General features: G+C 41.3%; 1 protein-coding gene across 1 annotated transcript in view; it reads right to left on the minus strand.

The window, feature by feature from the left end:
* Nucleotides 1-27068, minus strand: part of ACTL6A (actin like 6A) — a 134884-nt gene that overhangs the window by 62710 nt on the left and 45106 nt on the right. Inside the window, exons 2-8 of the mRNA XM_086944375.1 lie at nucleotides 26768-26844; nucleotides 26458-26632; nucleotides 20187-20287; nucleotides 17788-17885; nucleotides 5943-6037; nucleotides 2023-2129; nucleotides 1849-1938 (exon numbers count right to left, since the gene is read on the minus strand). Coding sequence (XP_086800501.1) covers nucleotides 1849-1938; nucleotides 2023-2129; nucleotides 5943-6037; nucleotides 17788-17885; nucleotides 20187-20287; nucleotides 26458-26632; nucleotides 26768-26844 — 743 coding nt within the window. The remainder of the gene's footprint in view (nucleotides 1-1848; nucleotides 1939-2022; nucleotides 2130-5942; nucleotides 6038-17787; nucleotides 17886-20186; nucleotides 20288-26457; nucleotides 26633-26767; nucleotides 26845-27068) is intronic.

Below are 27068 nucleotides of genomic sequence, written 5' to 3' on the forward strand. Positions count from 1 at the left end.
TCACCTGAAGGCCGACAAGCCAAGCTTACGGAGAGGAGGGGGACGGAGCCCCGCAAGCAGTCTCTGAATGTCAGAGTCCACATGGGTGTTAAATAGAATAATCCCATTAAAAGGCAGGTTAACAAGATGCTCCCTAACATTCTTGGGAAAGACAACATCCCGCAACCAAGAATGGCAGCGGAGAGCCACAGAACTGAGTGCGGCCAAGAGAATCAGAAACATCCAAGGCTGAACGGAGAATAAATGCAGCCAACTCCCGACCATCTAGCACATGGTGCCGCAGATCAACGCAGACACCCCCATGGGAGGAGCAAGACAGAAGGGATTCCGCGGAATCCCACAGGGCAGAGGTAGCCCTGACCAACTCACAAAGAGTGTTGAGCGCGCGCAAAGCAGCACTAGTGGAGGCGAAGATGTTACGCCCCCAGGAGTCCAACCACCGGCCCCCACGTGACAGAGGGAGCAACACCGAAGGCAAGGAAGGAAAGGCCGCCCGCATGACAGGGCCCTGGGCCGAAGGGTGGGCCGAAGGGTGAGAAGAAAGGCAGACTGGATTGTTTGGAGCAGGACGATGGCGATGAAGGAGCGGTTGAGGCACCGGATCTCCCGTAGCAGGATGCCCCCAGAAGAGAGGTGTGGAGTGAAGCTTCGAATGGAAGAAGCAGCTCTCCTCCGCCATAGCCCTGGTGGAGAACCTCTAACAGATGGTCCGTAGGGATTGGAGTGGCTGGGGCGCCCAGGCGCAAAATACCAGCGGCCGTAGAAAAGGGCCGGTCTGAGGCCGCTGAGACGACGTAGAGCCCGCCCTGGAAGACGCAGGGGAAAAAGAAACAATGCAGTGTCCAGTCTCCAGTGAAGAGGAGACCAGGAGATGACAAACCTCCGGAGAGGAAGCGACCTCCGGAAACTAGTCAACGACTTGTTGCCGGGACGGGCTTTGGTGTCGTCCAGGGATACCGGCGTGTCCTCGATCAGCGCCAGAGCGGCTCCCAGAGGCGCTGAGTCGACCTCCGCCACCCCGTGCTGCACAGGAGAAAGGGGCGGGGGTCGGAGCTGAAGCAGCAAAAAGTTGGTGAAAACCATGTCGAACAAGATACTTTCTCATATCAACCATTTTGCATGCTTAGATTCAGGTCGAACTATTGAAGCCACTTGTGGCAGCCTACCTGCAATTTATAATAGAATAGAACAAATCTTTTTTGTAAACATACTGATAACTATCTTGTTGTGTTGTGCATGAGAACTAACATCTACAGAAAGCAAAATTAAAGGGTGGCATATCCTTAGTGTTATGTTTCTACTGGTACAGACTCTTAATTACTGAGACAACAAGTGGTTTTATTGCCACTGCAATAAAGAAAGGGACAACATTTCCTGGTGCCCCACTACATCTACCAGTTTCTTAATATAACTCTGTCCATAAGGACCCTTGTATTGATTGTGCTATAAAATAGACTGAGAACGCATTAAACAAGTCTGAAATCAATCAAAATCTGCATATCACAGAGAAACCCAATTGACAGAACCAAGGAACACAGAAATTGAAAATGAAAGTGGTATGTTGGCAAGCATACTCATTTTGTTGCTAATAAAAGATTCTAATGACACAGTAATGTCCTGTTACGACAGAAAACCATTTCAAATAATCAAGAAGTAATTTTTTCATACTTCAAACACGACCTGTTGTATCCAATGTACACTATGCAATTAAAGAAGCATGGACACCACATGTCCAACAATAAAATGTACTGAAACTAAAAACCTTGAAAGTAAAATGATTAACAATTCAACAGCAAATTTCTCATATGTGCATTTAGCACCACCAAAGTGAAGTAAGAAAATACTTACATTACACATATAATTATGCCACGATCGCGTCACTTGTGGAAGCTTCTCCTTTCTTTTCCAATTTGCTGGTGATCCCTCACGAACAGCCTCCTTAATAATGTATGCAACAAGTCAGTTTACAAATACAGATTACGAAAAGAAAAGCTTGGTACTAAAAACTGTGTAATGTCCAACCTTTGATGCAATCATGTAGGGAGGAATTAGTTCTACGTTCATTTCTTGGAACAGCTCTCTGCACTGCATAGTTATGAAATCACCCGCTAGCGGAGATTTTACAATTCCTGCAGAAGAAGAAGATTGCAAATTGGACATAAACTCAAGAAAACCCACATTTAGGTTGTTCCAATAAAACAAGCCCTGCAAAATCTATATAACTGTTTATCTTTAATAAGGCATATACAAAGTTCAATAATTTTCTCATGAAAAAAGGGACGTCATGTGTCCTACCTCTACAAATTATCAACCTCCAATTTGTCCTCTACTGTCTAGATACTCTCAATGATACTTTTTAAACAGACACATTCTACGCCTCTTTACCAGTATTGCACTCCTGTTCCGTGCCTGCAAATATAATGTATCTAATATTGTGGGACTCACAAAAATAGTTGGATCATGAGACCCAGCATAAAACAAAATGACATTTCTCATGGCTCCATGTGACATCAGTTTCCAAAACCTCTGTTGCGATGTATGTAGAATATTATTTTGACCAAAACATATTATTCATAACATTTCAAGATTCACTTTACAACTTTTTATCTTAGTTTTTTATGTACAATAATTTCTATTTAAACATTCTTTCCCCACACATATATACCTAAACTACAAAACGAGAGAGATAAAGAGAAATATTCACTATATAAGAAACAGAATAACCTTTTTAAAAACCTTAGAAATTCACTGAAAAAAACCTAAGGTTACAGGGATATTATAGTTTGGCTCCGGTTTTACTCCTACAGATCAAGTGAAATTCAGCAGTTATAATGACCTGAGCTAACTATAACTTACGTCCCAACAATGCTCTGCTTATGACCTCACATATGTCACTCATGACATCACTGATGACATATTCCAGTGTTTTCTAAACATTTTTGTGAGTTAAATATATATCCTACGGTGCCACAAAAGTAAAATTTGTATACTTTGTGAACTACTAAGTGATTCATTTTTTTAAGTTTATGTGAGTAGCTGTGTAGCTGGGTGTATCCGTGTGTGAGAGTCTTAGTGACTGTGCCATGAGTGACTGTACAGATGTGAGTGGGTGTGCGAGTGGCTGGATGGATATATAAGTGGGTGTCTGATTAGCTGTATGGGTGACTTAGTGGCTGTGTGTGACTGTGGGTGGGTGGGTGGGTGGGTGGGTGGGTGTCTGATGGCTGTGTGAGTGACGGGGTGTGCAAGTGGCTGTATGAGTGAGTGGCTGTATCGGCAAGTGAGTGGCTGAGGGAATGGTTGTATTGATGTGTGAATGGGTATGCAAGTAAGTGTGTGAGTGGTTGTATGGGTGAGTGAGTGGCTTTGTTGAAGGGCTGTATGGGTGAGTGTGGCTGTGTGAGTGGCTGTATGGGCGAGTGGCTGGTTATATGATCAGGCTCTATGAGGGAGTGCGTGAGTGGCTCTATGAATAAGTGAGTAGTTGTGTAAGTACTTGTATGGGTCTGTGAATGGGTATGCGAGTGGTTGTGTCAGTGTGTGAGCAGTAAGCATTTAAACCAGTCCTTTAGCAGAGCTAATGTTATTGAAGAATACATTTCTAAGAAACAAGATTATATATTTTCGATTCTATGCATCAAGTTCCTCCAATTAAAGGGGATTTGAAGCAGTAGCTACTTTTATTTCTTTAGCAATGGCTTTAACTGGATTTTTGTTAAGGACTTCCTGCTTGCTAGAAACATTTAATCTGAAAATGACTACAGATCATTGCTGTTCCCAAGAACTTCTAAGGAAAATACCACAGTTTAGGACAAATTAATTCTAGTTAAAAAAAATTAAGCAGTGCTTCAAGGGTATGAAATTATAAACAGGCTTTCAGTGAAACTAAAATTATCAATATAACCTCCCAAAGTAGAAACAAAGTAAAACTGGTTGCTATTTTCATTTCAAACTGAAAATAACTGCATTTTCAGTGCCTCTGATAATTCGACAATTCTCACGCAAACGGTCACTGTGATGAGGGTTATAAGTCATGTGGTAATGTCAAGGGACAGGTTGCAAAGTACAGGGTCTTTCCATGCATGCATGGCCTTCTCGTAATGGTGGAACATGGCTTAAAGATGCAACAGACAGAATGCTGGATGTAACAGGTAGGATGGTGGGATTCTTTTTTTTTTTTTTTTTTTTTTAACTAGGACCCAGATGCAACAACAAATTTGGTTTGGGGACCTGGCACGTGGTAAAAATCAATGTGCAAACTACCAGGGGTTTGGCAGTCCTCTGAAAGAAATTATGAGAAACCAGAGGGACGGAGTGTGAAACAGCAAAATTCTAAGTACGAAACTGTCTTTCAGAGAAATAAAAACGCAATGTCATAAGGCAAGGAAAGACTGTTGCATCCCAGACGGCTGTCTGAGGCCTGATCCTGCCATGCTTGCACCTGTCCCAGGCTGCCTTACCTGCCCACTGAGTGATGGCTCTGCTTTCCACTACTGTGGATTACTGTTTTACAATTTACTTGCAATTTTCTTGTCACTAAATTGTTAGGGGATTAACGGTGTATACCTGACTAGCACACTGGCTGAGATGTTTTACTTGCATGCACCTCAAACCATACACCATCATATTAAAGTTAAATATGTGCATACAAAAGATGACCTGCCTGGATACACATTTAGTGTTTAAATTGATTTACTCATGATGAATGTCGAATCTTATGCCTCCTCCTAGGCTACCTACACCAAAGGGTGCTCAGGTAATTATGTCAGTTTGACTGAGGTGGGAAATACTTCTAGCTGGGCGAAGCGATGTCATACCTCCAAGCTGGCGGGACACCACATGTTCAGTTTTCAGCAACCTGACAACAAAATGAGTTATTGGAATTGCAATCATGATTTGGTTCCTTTGAAACAAATTGACTGCTATACCCGATAACTGATTTGTACAAAAAGCTCAGGAATGGAACATGGTGTCCTGATGACAGAGCGCTCCACCCAATTTTTACAAATATTCCCTCACTACCACTTTGTATTTATAGTTACAATATGGACTCTGTTTTATTACAGTCCTGAATATTTATACTTGCATAAATGACAGGAAAGTAAGCTCTTTGCACTGTGAAGGAACCATCATTGCCAATTTCCTGCAGAATTGTTTGAGGAAGGGACTTAAGGTACACATGTGAAAGGTTCTATGCTGCTTTCTATGCGCTTTCTCACACTCCGTTTTTAATGTTCCTTCTGTTCTTTTTAAATTGCTGGCTAGCAAGCATAGAGTTCACTTTTCCTTTTTATCACCAATATGAGATTATGGAACCATGGTGAGGGTCTGCCAGAGTCCAACTTTCACACTATTCTTTTTTTGTCTTGCAGGTTGCATGCACACCATCTGTTATCCTATCAAACGATTCCAGTTGTACTTCTTCACCTTAACAACCTGTAGAGGCACAAAGTGAGTGAGGAAGGAATAAATAATATCACCCTGCATCTTCACTGGATATCAAGCAACGTATATAAGGTTATCACCTACTCAAAGAGGTCATCCTCATTTCTACTGCGAAAGTGGAGAATTTGCTAAGATGCTTATTCGATCATAGACTAATACCGCTTTTTCAAAATGAAAATGTAGTCATAACAATCTAATTTCCCTAATAATGAGCTGGAGAAGCACGACAATAAGTAGCAAACAGCTCTTTTCTTGTGCTGAGAAAACGTATATAATGAATTGTCCAACTCACCTTAAGTTCTACAAAGGCTTAGATACACCCTACAAGTGGGGGCAATGCAAGCAAGAGGACTAACAAAAAACAGAAACTCATCACTGCTTGAAGTGAAAGGTGAACACTATGACCAAAACAAGTAAAACATTGTTTAACCAAATTCCTGGAGCACTCTTGAAAACTGTTTAACCACCTATGGATACATTAATCAAATCTAGATCACCTTGCTGAAGGACATATCCATCGTGTACTGGAATGGCAGTGGTGTGCGTGGAACCACTATCCAAAATCAACCCTGTAGATCGGCCATTAGCAAATCTGGTTAAATAGGTTAAGGAACACAGAATAATGAATACAGACTATTAATAATGCAACCACCAGCATGACAATTCATTCTCTGAACATAGCAAACAGGAAACCAGCAATGCCCTGAAAAGAATAATAGATTCCCCCAAATTTAGCACAACTCAGCTAAACATTCCTTTGGTGCATCAGGCAGGTTTAAAAAGCGGGGCCATCTAACATGTCAAAGAAGATAAAATTCACCCATGACAAAGTGTACAAAAGAACAGAAAACGACAACTCCAAATAAATGGCAAAGTAGTGTAATTTACATAATTTACTGGGCATAAAAAAGTCTTTCAGAGTAAAAAAGGGAGTGGGGCGTGGCTTCGGTGCCACTTGAAATGGTCGCTTGACGGGGGAGCTCCGCCGCACCGGGGAAGAGCCACGGTCTTTTGGCGCTGTTTAGCGCCTCTCAGGTCCAGGAAACCGGCTGATCGTGCAGCAGAACCTGGGGGCATTATGAAGAGCTGCTTGCAGAAATGAAGTGCACGGCGCTTCTCTTACTTTTCTGGTCGACACAGCTGCCTCACAGAACAGCCGCCATTTTGTATTTTCCACGCAAGTGCCTGTCATGAGGCACGCTGGGAAGCTTTAATTGTGGCATTTTCTAATTGATTCCTGCATGATTGTGAGAGCCTTTGCAGCTTCATTCTTCAGCTTAATTTGTAACTGGTTCTTTGCGCTTCAAGCTGGAAATGTGCATATCTTTTGGCTCTTTCTAAGGTTTTATGATGTTCTGAGGAGGTTATTGATCAGTCTAGGGAATTAGAAAATCACTGTATAATCAATTGGCTTCAACCTTTTATAAACAGGGAATTTCCTTTTTGGATGTGGAAGCTCAAAATTATTATGTTCACACCCTGGTGGTTGCAACATACCTGTAACATGTCCTGGCAGTGGTTTTTATTGTGCCTCAGCTTAGTACTATCTACTAATACTTCTCTGTGGTAGATTGAATGTCATGGAAGCTATATATGACTTTGTGGTAGCACTTTCTTGGTGCTAGTGACGTCAGAAATGTAATTGTGCCATTACTATTAAGTTGTATGGTTCCCTTTTATGGGTAATTAAGGAAACCACAATTTGTATTTATCCCTAAAGAGCATTCTTCGATGAGATCAGTATCTCATTTATCAGTAGTAGTACAGTCCCTTTGTTGAAAAAATGTCTAATTAGCCTCTGCTTGTACTTCCTCGTCACAGTCTGTCGTAAATAAGACCTCACCACCCACTTCTGTGTCAAGACGGTTGAAGCAGGATCCTCCCTCTCCTGACAAGCCGTCACCGCCTATTTCCTTGGAGCTGCTGCTGGAGGAGACTCTGGCTTTGAGTCCTTTTGTAGAGGAAATGAATAGCAAAATGCCGCTTCAGTGCAGATCATAAATGGAAGTAGAGTATTCCTCTCTTATTCCGGGTTCTCCAAATCTTCAGTGTGTTGTAGCCTGTACACCGCCATTTCCAACGGTGTACAGGCTACAACACACTGAAGATTTGGAGAACCGGAATAGGAGGAATAATCTACGCATTTATGATCTGCCTGAAGCTTTGGAAGGGGATGATCCGGTCTCCTTTTTCTCCTACTTCCTGTCAAAGTTGCTGGACATGCCCTCCTCAACCTCGCTCAATATTCAGAGAGCCCACAGAATTGGTCCTCGCTCATCATTGTCTACATCTCCGGTAAAGCATAGAGGTGTCATCCTCTTTTTGAAATTTACTGACTTGTTGTTGGTTATTTCTGCAGCTAGGGCTAAGCGCCAAGTGTCTTGGCTGGCATAAAGGGGGTTTCTGTCCCAGGATGTCTCCAACGCAACTGCTGCTACAAAAAACAAGTTTTTTAATCTTCTGGCTCCTCTTCGTTCTCTTGGAGCCAGATATGGCCTCTTTCACCCTTGCATTATCAAGGTGACTTTCCAAAATAATGCTGTGTTGTTTAAAAAATCCAGCGGAACTTAAGAAGTGTATACATTCTCATACTTTGAGCAATATGAATACTGCAGGTCCTTTCAATGGTTGATCGATTTATATTTGCTTGTGTAACTATGGAGTTCTCCAATGATATTAAATTGTAGTTCTATTTTGTGATTCTTCAATATATCTGTTTGTCTGACGATAATTCTTCGAATGTTTCATTGTATTTGATATTTCTTATGTTGTTGTCTTTTGTGTCCTTGCAGGTTCGTCCGTTCTACTTAGCTTGTTTAGTACGTTTTCCTCAATGTTTTATCTTTTCGACCCTGGTGTGGCTCAGACTCCCTCACTGCGAGCAGGTCATCCTCTCTTGTGTCGTCACCACCCCAGTGTTATTTCGTTTTGGTCTTTTACAGGTATGTCTTTTCAGTCGTCCTTTATGGATATGTACTGTCTCCTATTTTGGCATTTCTATTTCCCTTTTACGTCTTTCCCTTTACTGTTTCCTTTCACCCTTACCCTTCCTCCTCTCCTTCTTGTTCTTGCTCTGCAGTTATCTTTTTCTTTCTTGTACTATATATTAAAATCTTCTGTCCTAATCTTCCCTCTCAATGTACCTTTTTTCTACTTACGGACTTTGCCTTTTGCTCTTCCTATACTCCTTCACTAATGTCATTTCCATTGTTTTTATATCTATGTTTATTTTCTTGCATTCAGAGTTGTTACATGGAATGTAAAAGGTTCTTTCACATTTGCCTCTTATAATCCTGACTTAGTTGTATTACAAGAATCTCATTTATCAGAAGCGGAGGCTCTTAAGCTCAAACGTAATTGGTTTGGTTTTGTTCTTGTTTCTCCTACAACTACAAAGAAGAATGATGTTATTATATTATGTCACAAAAAATTGAAATGCTCTGTTTTATAAGAAATAGACGAAGATGGATTTTAGTTAAACTAATCATTAATAATGTCTCTTTAACTGTCTTTAATATTTGTGGTCCGACCCAACCATATTATACTTTCTGGCCGTCTATTACAAATAAATGTATGCAACACAAAGATGATATTCATTTTTATCCTTGGAGGCAATTGTAACCAGGTTATAGACCCCTTTATTGAACACAAATCCCAGGTACGCATCATTCCCCATAAAACTGCTAAACAGTTTCATAGCACAATTACACAGACACATCTTGTAGATGCCTGGAGATTATGTAACCCAGATCAAACAGAATTTTCTTTTTTCTCCGCTTCACATGGCTCTCTGTCCCGACTGGATTACATCTTCCTAGCCAAGCTTTTAGCTCAAAATCTTATTTCAGCTTCGATCGAACCCACTTTAATTTCAGATCATGCTTCGGTGATTGCTGATTTTGATTTGCTTGGTTCGCAGCCCAAATCTTCTAGATGGCGATTTAACAATTTTCTTTTACAAGATCCAGCTTTTTCAGCTTCCTTTGAAGAAGAATTATTTTCTTTGAATGAAGGTCCATCTAAATCCCCCTCTTTGGTATGGGACTCCTGTAAAGCCAGGGCCCAAGGATTCATTATTGATTTTGTAGCCTGGAAAAAGAAACGCACCCTCATTCAACATAAGGCTTTATTAACCAATATCAGGAGCTTAGAACATCAGTTTTACACTTCCTCATTTGATTCTACCTTGCAGAAACGTGTTCGCGCTACTCTAGAGTTTAACAAGATTTCTACTGACAATGCCTCATCTATTCTACTTCGTAGCAGTGCCCGATACTATGGAGGCCACAATAAAGTTGGATCACTCTTAGCTAATTACCTCAAATCTAGAAAAGAGAGGACACGGATAGACTCCATTCAGTCAGCAGATGGGAAACATCTTTTCAAAGATCAAGAAATCCTCAATGAATTTACAACATTTTATAATAATGTATATACTCCAGAAGCACCTGCATCAAATTCTCTTTTGATTCTTATCTAAGCAATATTCCATCTCCTTCATCCACTGATCTTGATTTAGATTCCCTAGATTTGGATATTTTGCTCCAAGACATTACTAGTTCTCAACTCACTAAAGAAAAATAAATCCCCTGGTTCGGATGGTTTCTCAGTAGAATTTTACTTACATTTTTCAAACTGTCTACTCCCCAAAATCTTTAATTTCCTTCCAACACTTCTGTACTACTGGCAAGGCGAGCTGTACTTTCTAAGAAACCTCTATTTGTCTCATTCACAAAGAAGGTAAGGATCCTAAACCCTGCAAAAACTATTGCCCTATACCCTTGATAAATGTGGACTATAACATGTATGCTAAATTATTCTCTTTACGTCTTGAATCACTATTACCCCATCTAATTGGTCCAGAACAACGTGGTTTTGTTAGAGACAGATTAACCTCTGATAATGCTTGGTTATTTTTCAATGTTTTAAAGAAGTCATAAACTCTATCTTATTCTCAGGCTGCGTTATCTATTGATGCAGAAAAAGCTTTCGATAGAGTTGAATGGTCTTTTTTATTGAAGTCACTCCGTTGGCTTGGTTTTGGGCCTAAATTTATCTCCCTGGTTTCTTTACTTTATACTGCACCTACTGCTTCCACTATAGTTAATGGTCTTGTTTCAAATCGATTCTTACTTCATCGTGGTGTCCGACAGGGTTGCCCTCTATCTCCTCTTCTTTTTATTTCATTCCCTTGAACTCTTTCTAGCTTGCATCCGTCATAACACTTCTATTTCAGTTTTTTTATAAGGAGATCAACACTTGAAGCTCTCTACTTATGCGGATATCTTACTCTTTATATCTAACCCAGAAATTTCTATCCCCCCATTATTACAAGAATTCTCAGACTTTTCGGGGGTATCAAGTTATAAAATCACCTAGGATAAAATGGAGATTCTTCCCATAACCAACTTTTGTTCTAAAAATCATTTTGATCCAACTGGATTCCATTGGAATAGTTCTAAAATTAAATACCTAGGGTTATGGTTCACCAACTCTATTTGAGACTCGATCAAAATAAATATGAAAGAAATTCTCGATAGGATCTCCAAAATAGTCTCCTCCTGGAATCCTCTTTTTCTTTCCTGGTTGGTCGCCAAGATTCTATCAAGATGATGCTCACTGCTATTATGTTATATATTCTCGCAATGATTCCAGTCCACATTCAGTCTATCAATTTTTTAAAAACTGGACTCCCTACGTTCCAAATTTCTGTGGAACAATAAAAGATCCAGAATCTATTTATCTCATCTTAGAAAACTAAAATCTACCAGAGGGGTGAATTTGCCAAATTTTTAGGCTAGATCATAAAGCCTTTTGTCTAAAACAAGCCTCTTACTGGCTTCGAGTGAACATTTGCTCTTTCACCCTTTTATGGGTAAGTATTGAACGCTGTCTTTGTTCCCCTTTCTCTTTCCTGGAGGTTCTGGTTTCACGGCCAAAACCCATCTCACATCTCTTCCATTATTTCAAATGTTGGTGGAATACTGTATGCAATTACTATAGATTGGACACGGCTTTTGCCCCCTGTTGTAACCCACAGATTAATAGAGATCTATTTTGGTTACCCCTGGTTATTTAAATATTAAATAAACTCTATTTCTCAGATTTCTAGTAACCGATCAGAAAACTTTAAACATCCATGAGTTTCTTTCTTTGCCTTTTTTCGCCGGTTTAATACCATTCATATTGTAAAGTTTCTGTGGAAAATATGTTAATTGAATCCTCTTTTATTCTAATGAGTATTTATTGCTAGTTTATCTTCAATTGCAGAGCATATTTGAACTTTTCCCACTCCTTTACTCCCCCTTTTCTTTTCCTATGTAAACCCTAAAATTGAAAACCGCTTTCTTATATGTTTTATCGCATGTTACTACATATGTTTGTTATTCTTAAATATAGTTACATCTTGCCCTAATAGAGTGCCTTTGACCTAGTACCCCGTGAGTGGATGTGGCACCGATTAGATGATATGGGGACAAGTGAGGTGGGAGGCTCAAGATCAGAAGACAGACATGATCCCTGTAAACAGAGGAGTGTGCCAGGGTTGTGTAATGGTGCCCACCCTGTTCTCTCTATATATGAACGGGGTGGTTAGTTTTCTTCAAGAATTTCCATCTGATGCCCCTTCCCTGGCAGGAGACAGGGTTCCCATTCTGCTCTTCGCGGACGACACTATCCTTCTAAGACTCCGGCTGGGCTCCAAAAGCTTTTAGATAGATTTAATAGAGTCTAGGGGGCTGATTGTTAACACCTCCAAAACAAAGCTTATGGTGTTTAACCCCTATAGGCCATATAGAGGTAATTTTACACTAGACCGAACCCGTTTAGAGCGAGTCACAACGTTTGATTACCTAGGTAACCGGCTCGCTGAGAAAATGCACTGGCGGCATCACATTGACAAAATGCTTTTGAGCCACAAACGTGCGTCAGAAGCGTTAGCTAGAGAACATCACTCCTCGCAGAGCAGACCTGTGGCTCCCGCTCTTACGATTTATGCAGCCAAAGCAGTTAGTTCAGCCCTTTATGGTGCCGAATTATGGGGTTTCGACATCGTGGATGGAATTAGTAGATCTGAACACAAATTCTTAAGAGATCTAGAGATGCTTCCCAGCAAGGTACCACTAAAACCCCTGATGAGCGACATGGGTAGGCGCTCTTTTAAAGACATAGCGAGGCTAAGGTCCCTGTTATTTTGGGCCCGCCTGCGTCGTACCCCTGAGCTCGCTAGTTAGGCTTCCACGCTTACAGAATTGATGGCCCTAGATGGCAACCAAAGAATTAGTTGGCCGCTTAATCTTAAAAAAAAAACACTTTTTGCGCTAGGCCTCAAGGAGACGTGGGATAGCCAAACCCCACCTAGCAAGGCTGAGCTCAAAAAGAGATATTGGGCATGGGTAGATGCCAAAGAGCTTAGAAATTTGAGATTAGGAAAGCTTACAGAAGAATTCTATCTTCACAAGCAGCGCATACTTTTAGAACTTTACTTAGATTTTATCCAGAAGCCGCAAGACAGGGCACTTTATATTCAGTTTAGGGTATGCACATTCCCGGTACAAGAGCTAACTGCAAAGTGGAGCGCCCCACATCAGACAACAGCGGGCTGCCCCTGCTGTAAGGCGCCAACTGAAAGTGTGGCCCATCATGTTTGCCTGCCCTGCCTATAAGAAGGCTAGAATAAGATGGCTCAAACCAATCTCTAGCCAACTGGGCACCCATGAACATAGCGTTGCTCTGCGCATTCTGAAATCGGACGCAAGGATCCTCTTTGCCTGTGGCGTGGCCAAGTACCTTGGCCGCGCTTGGATAGTAAAGTTTAAATCCCTACGTGTGACACTCTAAATGAATGATCATGTTTTTATATTTTTATTATCCTGTGACCAATTGGTCTGTTCACTTCTATTGCACTGTCACTTTATACACTATTATGCAAACAAGCTGGAATTTAATTAATTTTATTGTTTTACAAAGTTTTTATCTGAAATAGTTTGCCCTTACTATCTTCTGGAAATTTGAACTTACTGTTATTATGGATTGCATATTTTTTCGTAATCATGGTCTATCTGATAACTCGTATTTTTATTGATTGTATGAATGTTATTGCTTTTAAGATACCTGTTATCGAATAAAGCTATCTTTGACTTGAATAAAAAATCCAGAATCTCTTTATCCCATCTTAGAAAACTAAAATCCACCAGAGGGGTGAATTTTTCAAATTGTAGACTTTATCATAAAGCCTTTTGTCTAAAACAAGCCTCTTACTGGCTTTGAGCAAACATTTCCTCTTTCACCCCTTTATGGGTAAGTATTGAACGTAATCTTTGTTCCCCTTTCTGGAGGTTCTGGTTTCACTGCCAAAACCCATCTCACATCTCTTCCATTATTTAAACACACTTGCTCATTGTTAAGACCTTAATGTCAACCAAAGAATGTCTAGAAACACGTTCTTACATTCTTCTCTTTGGCATAATAGTCCTCTCATCATTAATAATGGACCTTTATTTTGGAGCTCCTGGAGATCTAAAGGCATCATCTGGGGATAGGACATTTTGATGGCTTTTTTCCTTGTTAGTTTCACCAGTTCCAAATTAGTTTTAAATGTCCGCACTCGTTTTTGCATAAGTTTTCATTACTTATGGATGCTCTTTTGGAAGCCTTTTATTCCCTTCCTTCTGAAAATTCATTGTCTACCCAAGATCCGCTTCGTAGAATTTTGTCAGTTTCCCCAAGGGCCTCTCTCATTTATAAATTTCTCAACTCCACTGTCTTGGAGCGATCTAACAAGAAGATGGAGCTCGCCTGGAAGGCGGTTTTGCTTGTGAATGGAGCAATGAATTTTGGAGCAATTTATGGACCAGATCTTTGAAAATAGCTAGATCTGCATCTACTACTCAATCTATGTTTTTTTTAATATCACCGACTTTATTTCACTCCCATTTCCATTGCCAATTTTAAACACTCTAATAATAAAACTTGCTGTCTTGTGATCATCCCTTGGCTGACCTCTATCACCTCCTCTTTTCATGCCCTCCCATAGCTTCTTTTTGGTTACAAATGTGGCCTCAGATCTTGAATATTTTTAATCGAAATATTCCCTTAACGAATGCGCTCCTGTTTATGGGAAGTTTATCAGAGTCACTTGGGATATTATTTCATGAACGTGGGTTGTTTTACCTCATGTTAGCTTTTCAACAAATTACACTCAACTGGAAATGTTCAAACAAGCTCACAGTCAAATCTTGGTGGAATACTGTATGCCATTATCATAGATTGCCAAAAAACAATCAGAGAGAGAGAGGGTTGGAGACACTCTTAGTCCCCGAGATTAGTTATACAAAACAAAAGAAGAGTGTCATATGCAAGGTGTCTCAGTGGAGAGACACAGAGGCAAAGACTGTAAGGAAAGACTATAGACAGATATCCCCTTGTTGACAATTGGAAACCTTCATGGGTGTTATGAGAAGCCCTCACTCACCAACCTGGTTGGTGACATGCTTCATCATCGGGCCAACCAGGAGAAGCCAAGTGCCTCCCTGGTGTGCTACAACGCAAGATTACTGCGGAGCTGGATTTTGTGACAGTGATGTGAAAAGTGATGTTAAAAATGTCCAATACTGTACCAATCAAAATGATTTATTTACTGGTCAGTTTGGACAAAGTTAAAAATTGTGCTATGTGTAAAAAGGTGCAAAACAAAAACACAAACCACAAGTTGTGGGATGTACCTCCACTCAGAGGAACCTGTATAGTTTGTGTAGAAAAAGATCCACGCCCCATGGGTCTCGGGAGGGGGGTGGAGGCGAAAATGGCACACCGCCCGCAACGCCTGGCACCCGCTCGGCACCTAGCTTCTCCTGCTCCGGACCCCGTGGTGCCTACACAAACTATACACAATTTTTAACTTTCACGTCCTTTGGTCAGGGTGGGCCCATACCGCCAAGGTACACGCTACAAGGTCCTGACGAATGCCCACGTAATTCTTACACCTATAAAGGGCAGAAACATGCTGACCCCACTTTAAGTGGAAACTCCCTTCATAATTGGCGTAGTTTTCCACACACAACCTTTTTTAACCATGTCTTTGCCTCTGTGTCTCTCCACTGAGACACCTTGCATAGGACACTCTTCTTTTGTTTTGTATTATCATAGATTGGACATAGCTTTTGCCTCCTGTTGTAACCCACAGATAAATAGAGATCTATTTTGGTTACCCCCGTTTATTTAAATAAGCTCTCTATTTCTCAGATTTCTAGTAACCGATCAAAAAACATTCAACATCCATGAGTTTCTTTCTTTGCCTTCTTTCGCCTGTTTAATACCATTCATATTGTAAAGTTTCTGTGGAAAATATGTTAATTGTATACTCTTTTATTCTAATGAGTATTTATTGTTAGTTTATCTTCAATTGCAGAGCATATTTTAACTTTCCCCTCTCCTTTCCTCCCCCTTTTATTTTCCTATGTAAACTCTAAAATTTAAAACAGCATTCGGATATGTTTTATGGCAGGTTTTTTATTACACATGTTTACTATTCTTAAATATGGTTACATCTTGCCCTATGTTGTATGATGAACAACGCATTAATAAAGCTTCTAAACTTAAAAGAGTAAGAGGGGGAAGGTTTTACAAAACAGCTAGAAGGCATTAAAATACTATGGTTGATGAGAAAGGAGAAGAGGGGAAATAGTTTCTATCTTCTGCACTACTTAACAGTTATCATATTAGCCAAAAATAAGACAGTTGCTTATAGACTCACAAATATGGTTTCATGTGCATACACCCCCCATAAAAAAACAAAAAAGGTACTAATCTATAGTCAATGGAGCTTCGCCTTCACTTTTTCCAATTACTTTTCTGTATCCTATTCAGGGTAGTCTTTATGCAGAGTCAGAATAGAATTAAATTGCACGGGGTCTTTAATGGCTCACTTATTCAGTATTAGGAATGTTTTCAAGGACTGTGTTTCTTCTGTACTGCAATAAGGCCATGTCAATTTTATCGGAGATCTGCAGTATCGATAGTTCTCACTGTTTTGCCAGTTCTTAAACCAGCACTTGCATTTCCATTTACCCACTGCCTTAGGGTCACTGGCCAGGGTCGCAATATTCATGTTAGTTTAAGTTTAGTCTGCGTAAAAATTATAACTTTGAGTTTCTTTCATGCTCAACATCAGAAGAGTAGAATGACAGGGCTGGGCATAGCACTACAGTGGATTCCACTATTGATGATTGCCCTCCACCATTTCCTTACCACCAAAACTACAATGTTCTTTGAAAACAGGGTCAATGAAGAGTGAACGCCATGATTTTTATTTTTTGCTGGCTTCATATCTTTGGTGAATAGTTTCTCCAAGCAGTCTTATGCAACTCTCTGTGGGGCCTCAGGTTCCACTCCCTAATGTATACTCAAGCAGGTAAATCAGTTTTCCAGGTTGATCATGAAAAAAATCTTTTAACTTCACAACTGGGAGACATGGGTATCTGAGCAGCTGGTACAAGATTTTGCTGTGCAAGGAAGCAAGGCCCCAAATTGAAAGGTAATGTTGAACTACTATTCTTGGGTCTTCCAAGATTTGTGCCCCCCACTGTTCGAATTCAGTAAGGAAGATATTCACATCTCATTTACCGTCACCATATTCACATTTCCTGCTGCTCTTTCTTGATGCAGTTTCAGAACATTTCCTTGTATTCTTGCACAGTGTTTTGATTTTGGACAATAGTGCCCATTTATTATGTAATTTTCCTGGTATCCCGATTGTGCCAATACGAATGGAATTTGGTGCAATTCAAGGAAAGCGCTTGATGGTGCTCGACACTGGACCACCCCTGACAGCATTTCCCAGGAACCTTTTGTCCATGGTTTGTACAGGCAGTAATATTTGCTGAAGCTGTTCACTTGTATGTTGGATTAAGTGCCATCTTGGTTGTTGACATCGTGGGCAACTTGCAATTTTCACACAGTGTATGGGCTAAGTATTCTAGTCACATCCATATGTAAATCTAGAGGGTGTGTGCTCTCAGTGAAAGGCAATTACAAGTAAACCCATAAAGAATATACACTGGTAGTTTCAGTTCTCTAAAGCATTCCCAGACTGACAACACTCTACATTTAGCTCTGCAAAAGACCACACGCCTGCTCCTTATGTTGAACATCCGATAACTATTATGACCTCAAATCATTCACCTTAAGGTGGCTTGTCAGTTTTTCAGTAGTAACTTTGTCAAAAGTGTGCAGCTTCAGAGGTCTTAAATTCTTTTTTGTATGCACAATAGAGATTTGCCACTGTCATAGCATGTTAAATCAGAAAGTCATGTATTGAAACGTGCAAGAACCAGCAAAGGATACGCTGTAAGTACTGCTGTTTTGCACAAAAAGAAAGCTGGGATATTGTAATGCTCGAACATTAGCTCTGTCAGCTTTTCCCGCTTTGCTCGGGTATTCCACTGTCAAAAGAAAAACAAATGCACACTTATTACTCTAATACTAAACTATACTAAACACGAAAAGATCTGATAATATTATAAAACAAATGCTAACTTGTAATAAATTAAACAAAACAAAAGTTCTTGCAAATGTATTCATCGTTGTAGTGCAGTCAGTGAACCAAGAAACAGGCAACAGGTTACACTTTATAAACAACAACCAACAAAGTACTGCACATTAGTAAAAAGGTATGACAAAATAGGAAACCAGTCCTATCCTTCACTAGGCGGACTACACGATTGTGATCTTATGGGTTTCAATCCTCTATAAAAACCTTTCCAGAAATAGTGAATGAAATCTTCCAGGTCACACAGCCTCCTTTTTCAGTAATGTAACTTAGTCCTGTGCCAAGAACCAGCGTGAATTTTGCGTTGAAAAACCAAAACAGTGATGGGTGGAATGAGTCCATTCTGAGCCACTCGTCTTTGTGCTGGAATTTGGTAAGAGTAATTACCAGTGGATGAGATTATTTCAAACACTCCACCCACCATTTTTTTGTATTTTCCCACGTCACATGCCCAACGCGAGCCGGATGTGTCAGGATTATGGTTCCATGCTGACTATGCCCTAGGGCTCTCTAGCTGCACCCAAAGGTGCAGAAGCGGGTTTTTGGTTACTTGAGTTGCTGTCTAGAGGGTGCCCAGGTTGGCAGTTCAGGTTAACCAGAAAGTTAGGGCTAAACTGTTGCTAACGGAGCAGGACCAAGTATGTTCTACATATGGTCGTCAGTCTCTGTCTTGACTGGCATAGTGAGCAAAAAACAAAAACAAGCATTTGCAATGCAATAGGTCTCGCATTAGAAAAGTTTGAGCTATTGGAATTGTAAGTTACAATTTTTTTTATTTAGGTTTTGTTTTTGAAAATAGCGAAATTAATAGCTTTGTCATTTACAATGCCAATAGTTATAACTTTCGCAAATGTGACACCTATAGCATTTGTAATGCAATATGTGTTGTATTGACGTGACTTACATGTATTGATATTACAAATAACAATGGCTTTTAATTTTTTTTAAATAATTAATACTTTTTATAGTGGCAATAGCTTAAACTTTTGTAAATAACCTTTGTGAAGATTATGTTCAGTGTATTTTATTGTGACGAAAATCCAAGAACAGAAGTGAAACATTAACAACTTTTTGTTACATTTGTAATAAAGCTTGAAACATTGAGGAAACATATTTGATCCAGTTGTTGTTGAATGGTTGCACAGATTGATGCTGTGGTGGCGCTGAGTGATGTTGTGATGGCGAACGAGTGATGCTGTGGCGTTCAGTGATGCTGTGGTAACGCATAGTGATGTTGTGGTGCCCCTGAGTGATGCTCTATGCTATGTTTTGTTTTGCTATCCTATGTTTTGTTTTGTTATGCTATGCTATGTTTTGTTATGATATGCTATGTTTTGTTGTGTTTTATTATGCTATGCTTTGTTTTGCAATGCTATGTTTTGTTATGCTATGCTGTGTTGTTTGGTATGCTATGCTATGTTTTGCTATGCTATTATGTTTTGTTATGCTATGTTTTGTTGTGTTTTGTTAAGCTAAGCTATGCTATGTTGTGTTTGGTATGCTATGTTTTGCTATGCTATTATATGTTTTGCTATGCTATGTTTTGTTGTGCTTTATTATGCTATGCTTTGTTTTGCAATGCTATGTTTTGTTATGCTATGCTGTGTTGTTTGGTATGCTATGCTATGTGCTATGCTATTATGTTTTGTTATGCTACGTTTTGTTGTGTTTTGTTAAGTTAAGCTATGCTATATTGTGTTTGGTATGCTATGCTATGTTTTGCTATGCTATTATATGTTTTGCTATGCTATGTTTTGTTGTGTTTTGTTAAGCTATGCTATGTTTTGTTGTGTTTTGCTATGTTTTGCGATGGTTTTTTTATGCTGTGTGGTTGTGTTTTGTTATGCTATGTTTAGCTATCCTATGCTTTGTTTTGTTATGCTATGCTATGTATGTAAGGTTAGGTTTAGTTTTGCTTGTATTTTTTTTTATATGCAAGTGCTCCAGTCACACATAAAAACAAGGTGTGGCTGAGTAGGAAATAATGTCGCCATCGGTGGAGTATGTAGGCAACAGAGCATGAGCAGGCTCGGTTATCGACATACTGTTGATATGCCTACCTGTAAATTGGGCAGGTGGGCTGTGAGTTTGGCAGAGACGATACTAAGTCTCCATTTAAATCAGCCCCTATTATTGCTTTACATGTGAGCTACATAGCAGGTATCTTTACAACATTAATGACAAATTATTTTACCGGTGCCTCTGACATCAGGACAGGATGTAAGCTTGCTTCAGATTTTACATGAGTCTTATACGTATGGTCTAATATTGCTTGGTAACTGTCCCAATCTTCAACTGAAAAGGAAAAAAAAGTATATTGTATAAACATTTGTATTTAAAACAAGAACTGCATATTTTTAAGGATATGCAACATAAAAGCAATATTACATACTGAAAATACAGATTTAAGTATATATAAACGGTGCCAAGTCTTCCCTTCATTATATGGTCTTAGCAGCAAGCATGGTTAGTGAAGCTTTGTTGATTAAATACCACACACTGTTCTCGCTAGATCCCTCTCTCCATTATTCTCACAACCTCCAGCCTCCTTTGCTCCGGCTGAGTAGAGATATAGACAGATGGAAGTCGCTACCCCTCTCCCTACTAGGGAAGGCTGCCCTCTTTAAGATGATGTCCTTACCCTGGTTCTTGTACGCACTCCAAAATTCCATGGACCCGGTGCCCGCGTCATATTTCAGGGAAGTCGAAACCCTTCAAAGGGATCTACTGTGGAATGGCAAGCCTCGCATTGCTCTTGGCAAGCTTTCTCTGAACTGGTATGATGGAGGCATCAACCTTCCAGATATTAAATTGTACTATTGGGCGGGTCACCTGTCCTCTATTAATCACTACATGTGAATAGATCAAACCCTACTGGCGCAACATTCATGATATCATGAATACTGTTTTGTCCGTACAGCTCCATGTGGAAGCCCGTAGGTGTCTGTTAAACATCTGGGAACCGACAGATTTAAACGTCTGCTTGACACAATGGGTTACGTTGGGACTAATGCTAGCCAAGAGAAATATTGCCCAGTGACTCTCCCACCTATAGTTCAAGATTGGGAAAAAGACTTGGATTGGGCAATGTTCCGGGAAAAAACTGTATGTGTCTGGTGGATGTCCCAAAAAATGGTCTCGAGTTTAGGGCTTATGGAACTCCTATCTATGAGATATATATATATATATATATCAACCTCCCCTGACCCCTATTGTTAATGACTCCCCCCTCATCCTAGGCCTTTCACGCTCTATACCTGTATACTGTGATTCCCCTACTGTACCGATGATGCCTAATGTGTTACTCCATTTGATTTGTCATTGCATTGCTAATGTCTGTTTTTCATTAATAAAAAATTTTTTACCAAGAAAAAAATACCACCCAGCTTAGTCGTCAAGCTTGCCAATGCAAGTCACACTAAAGTAAGCTATACATCTCTATAGTCCTTCTCAGAATTTTAAAAGAAGTTACAACACATAACTATAAGTAAGCTAAACATCTCTATAGTCCTCAGAATGTTAAAAGAAGTTACAGCATATAACTTTTGACGCTCAACACACTTATTAAGACGGTTCACCTAATGATTCCTACATTGTACAGGAAGGCAATTATCTCATAATAATGACCCCTTTTTCTGCACTAATGCGGACTAAACCTTGTCATCCATTGGGTTCAATGTCATATTGGATCAACCACAATCACTGAAGATTAATTACACCCCAGCAAGAGACAGCCACAACAGTAACACGAGGCAAAGGCTGGGTGTACACTACCCAAAAAACTAAGTAGATTTCCTGGGATATTAATCATGACGTTCCACGTTTGAGACTAACAATCTTGAAGGCTTGATTTGTGTACAATTATGTTTCAGATCCTACTAAACAGTATTGAATTGAAAAGTATTTAACGACAATGCAAATTAACTCATGTTTTGCTTAAGACACAGGAGTTCTAGATATTTATGAACTTGTCTTTGTATTGAGGGTACTGAGATATATGCCTGCATTTATCACCTACAGCTCTGGTAAAATAATAGAAAGAAACCAATGTTTAATAGATAGAACAGTCTTAAAGCGAAAATTGCACCATTGTGTTCAGAGTGCATGGAAAATGGAATTAAAATGGACAGCAATGCTACATCAGAGCTTAAAGATGCCCTTTGAATTAGAAGGCTCACACAAATTGGAGCAAGGATGCAAGAATACCAGGAACACAACTGTAATTTAGTGCTATCAAAATGCCCTAGCGTGGCAGGTGTTATTTATCAGATGTAGCCGCTCAACTTTCCCATTGAGCATCTAAATCATTCTCTCCTAACCAGCCACAGTTAACAAGTGGCAAGTCTGGGCCAGTGTTTCATTCAACTAGTGGAGAAGTGCGGCTCACTGGTTAGAAGCGGCAGACCCTGAAGCAGAAGTCGGCCCGGGACCAGGGTTCAATTCCCGACGCGGCAGGGTCTTGTGTCAATGTCCGCGGACTCGATAATTCTCGCCTAGGTGCCTACGCTAACCATGGGTCCCACTCTGCAACTCTGGGCAATAGCTCGCTTAATCTCCACAACGGCCTCAGTAGCGCCGGGGATGCCTGGCTTCACCTTGGGGGTGCCCTCTCACAGGGAAAGCCAGGACGGGTTCCCCAGCGGTATACAGCGCCAGGACGCCACGTAACGAGGTAACAGTGCACTTTACAAGTATACTTGCATTGCATTACATTACATTACATTACAGTGTTTCATTCAACTACAAGAAGTCAAATCAGAAACCTAAGTGCCTGAACTAATATTTATTTTCTATTTAATTGCAGATGCTAGATCCTAGAATACTTTCCATTCCCACAAATGCTTTATCTTTGTTCTCAACCAGTGCTGCCCAATTTTTTATAAGCATAAACGATGTATGCTGTCCTTTCATACTTTACCCGGCCTAAACTAGAACTTTATCTGTCAAGAAAAGAAAGCCATTAATCAAACTCTACAATATATAGGTACTTTGTTTTACCCTCTGTATTGTTCATTAGAACATATCAGGGACCAGAGTATACAACCTTCATCCAACATGGTCAGTCAATTTAGTCAAGTCAGTCATTTTTCTTTCTTAAGCACCCTCTTTTCTCCAGGACCTCCTTGCCCTATCTCACATTAAAGCCCTGCTGCTCCCAGTGTCAATTTTAATGTGGAAACAACAGGAATGATTGTAAAACAAAGCTTTTATAGTAAAGGAAAAGAGGGTGGAATTTGTTTAAGAACCTTAGGTCCAGGATGGGTCTCATTGTTTCGTCTACCTTTGGCACCAGGAAGTACGTAGAATACACCCCTCTGTTCATTTCTCTGTAAGGTACTGGTTCTATGGCTTGTTTTTGCAGGAGCTCTTCCACTTCCTTTTGAAGTAGCTGCAGCTCCTTCTTTGCTAGTTGCCTTCTCTTTGGCTTTCTGCTTGTTGGTGTCTTTTCCAGCTCTATGCAGTATCCGAACTGCATGATGTTTAGAACTCATTTGTCTGAAGTTATTTTCTTCCACTCCTGGAAGTAATGTTTTAGTCTTCCTCCCACTGGTCTCACATGCCCGCAGGTACTTGGTGCGCCTGACTCCTGCGTGCTGTCCTCGTGCCTCACCCTGGGAGTTCTTACTTGGGTGGGCACATGTTGGCTGACCAAGTCACTTGGTGGGGGGTTGCTGACCTCCCCTCCTATTCTGGCCCCGTCCATTGCCTCTCCTGCGAAAGGGTTGGCCCCTCTGCTGGTATTGCCAGGACTGCTTTTGTTGGCCTTGCTGGGTTTGGTTCTCCGCCTGGTGTGATTGTTGGAACGCCTGGTGCGATGTTCCTGGCTGGTTCCCACCCCTGCCGTTGGGCCTTCGTGATGGGGTGTCCCTTTTGAACCCTCTGAACTGCAATGCCCCCATGGACCTTGCTGTTTCATTGTCCTTTTTTAGTTGGCTGAGCTTTTCGTCTACTGGGGCCCCGAACAAGGTCTGTCCGTTGAACGGGGTGTTCAGTATGCTGTGTTGTACTTCTGGCTTGAAACCCGACACCCTGAGCCAGGCTTGTCTTCTTTCTGTGATGCCCATCATCATGAGCCTACTGGAGGTGTCCGCTCCGTCCAGAGCTGTCTTGATGCAAGAGTTTGCCACATTCTTCCCTTCTTCGACTAGGTTTTCAGCTCTCTCTGAATTCCTGAGGTATACTTTTCATCAACTTGCCCAGTTCTTCCATGATTTGGTACTAGTGTCTTTAGTAGTGCGCTGAATTGGCCATTCGCCAGTGCATTGCAGCATTCCTCTCAATTCTTCTCCCAACCAAGTCCATCCTCTTGCTCTCCTTGTCTGGAGGTGGTCCTGAGGTAGTAGACACATTAGCTCTTTTCCTTGCTGTGGCAGCAATGATTGAGTCTGCTGAGACCGTGCCCTGGATATAGGCTGGGTCCTTGGAAGAATGTTTGTACTTCTTTTCAGTCCTTGGGGTGACTGCCTTGCATGAAGCAGTCTCCCTGAAGGCTTCTTTCCCTTGTGCCATGACACTTTCTAGCATTGGCAGGTACTGGCTCTTGGTCTGTGTGGGGAGCAATGTCTTGAGGAGAAAGTCAGCTTTCTGCTGCTCTTCGTCGAGTTTCACCATGAAGACAGCTGCTGCATTCCTGATGACCGTGTTGTGCACGCCAATGTCATCTGGGGGCGAAGGCCTCGAAGGATAATTGTCGACGTTTTCTTCGGGACTCTCTGTGTCGACATCTTGCCAGTCGATCTCCTGACTTTCCGAGGTGGCCGAACCCAGGAACGTCCTGCGGTCGTCGTCCACCTCATAGTAGTCGAAGGCCTAGTCTTCGTCCGGTTCCTCGAATGTTTCGACATTCCCCGACTGTTCCTCGACTTCATCCTTTTCCTCCTCGACCTCCTCATGCACCTGTGGCTTGGACTTCGTTGGGATTATGTAGTCTTTCATCCTTCATCTCCATTTCGGCAGCCAGATCTGCGTCTAATGGGTCGGCCGATCTCTTAGGCGGTAAATTTTGCGCCGAACCAATATTTGGCGAAGGTTTCGGCGACGAGCTTATCTTCGGCGTCGGCGCTGGGGCCTTTTTCGGGTCCTTCTCCCTCGGCGTCGGACATTCCTTTCGGAGACGTTTTTCGACGGCTTTAGCTGTTCTTCAGCTCTCGGTGCCGGGGACTTCTCAGAGGATCCGCTGGGCCTGGGTTTAGGTGCGGGCGCCAAAGCTTTTGAGGATTTTCCCTCGATCTTTCGAGACTCCTGGTCTCTCGGGGCTTTAGTGGCCGTCGAGTCTCCTACCTTCTTTGGAGTCTTCGTAATATCGGTCTCTACGACCGTGTAGCTGTCTTCGTCGGCGGCGTTGTTGTTGTTGTTGTTGTCTTCCTCGTCTGAAGATAGGCCCAGGTCTCGAAGGGATGGAGGCTGGCCCTTGCCCTGCATTGTGGCGTTGACTACTCTCTGTCTCGCTCGAACTCGAAGAGTTTTCGGCGTAAAAACGGAGCAGGCGTAGCAGCCGCTGCTCTCGTGGTCTACTGGTAGGCAGAGGTTGCAAACCGGGTGCTGGTCCTTCTGTGCGTACTTGTGGTGGCAATTCGCGCAGAACTTGAAAGGAGTCTTGTACATCTCATGCGTTCAGGGGCCCCCCTGCGCTCGCATTCCTCGATGGAAAATCGAAGTTCTGGAACTTTCTTCCCTCTCTCGTCGATCTTCTCGATGATTTAGTCTCCTGAAGTCTTCTCCAATGTTTTTCGTCCAAAAAGTGCGTCTTTTCTTCTTTTTCTCCAAAAATGTCTGGAGCCCTCTCGGGAACGATCCAGACCCAACCGCGGAAAAAAGAATCTGAAGATGGCACCCAAGAGTGGGTGCTTCCACAGGAAGCGTGCAGACATCACCGGAAATACACCAAAGGGTGGGACGTCAACGCCCACCTGGGCTACGAAAAAAAAAAAAAGAAGACTACAATTCCGGACCCAACCTCAAGACCGCAGAATAATGCACAGCATAGTGAATCCAGAAAGATTCACGCTGCAAAACAGTGGTTTACAGTCTGAATATTGTGATTGGGGGCAACATGGAGGCCTCAGCCAAATGGTGCCTCCTGAATGTTTGGGAGGTAACTAGCTTCACCTGTATGGACCAGATCTGATGACACTGGGACTAATGGTGGCCCGCCACAATATTGCGCAGAGTTGGAGTGCAGAGTCTGCCCCGCAATTGAATGAGTGGAAGAAGGACATCGATTGGTGTATGCTGGTAGAGCACGTAATTGGCCAATATGGAAAAGCTGTTTATCCCCAAAATCCATTCTAATTCACTATTATTATTATTTCACTACCTTCAAAGGAAATACTTAGCGGGGCGTTATGGTTTTTTTGGGTGCACGAGAAAATACATCAGTACAATGCTTAAAGGAAATAATTTCAATAGGCAATTAAGTTAACAAATTATATACAAGTAGCAATAGATCTTTAAAACCAACTTACTCATTCCATTCTTTAGGGGTGAGATGACCTCCATGTTCTCCCTCGGAACCCGAAGAGTATTTGTATCTATGAAGTACGTAGGCCCTCCTGGCTTGCTTTTGTCTCCATCTATTTCCATTTGAGTGCTTCCATCTTCCCTGTCCAACACCACTCCAATTGCAGTGGGAAAGTCAACCTATAATGCAACATAAGGGCAAAGTAAAATGTAAAAATACAAAAAGACTTCCAGGGCTGACAAGTTCCAACACGACCATGTTAAAATGAATGTCAACTTACCCTTAACATTTCATCAAAATAAATTACCTCTTACCTTTGGGCAGTCCTCCCCAGCATAGCCGGCTCGCACAGTGTAGGACCCAACATCAAACACCAAAGCCCCAACCTCATCTGAAAAAATGAATAGTAAAAAAGTGATTAAACCAATCTAACACAAGACAATTGTTCCCACATTAGAAAACTCCAAATAGAACCACAGGTGGTTCTAACTCATGATACTACAAATAAAGTGAAGAAGCAAAAGAGTAAAACAAACAACTGACACAGAGCCATATCCCATGTAAAAGATACGTGCATAGGTGACACTCTCTGGCAAAATATGGTCTTGCACCACA

The sequence above is a fragment of the Lissotriton vulgaris genome, chromosome 11 (assembly GCF_964263255.1).
Source record: "Lissotriton vulgaris chromosome 11, aLisVul1.2, whole genome shotgun sequence".
Lineage (NCBI taxonomy): Eukaryota > Metazoa > Chordata > Amphibia > Caudata > Salamandridae > Lissotriton > Lissotriton vulgaris.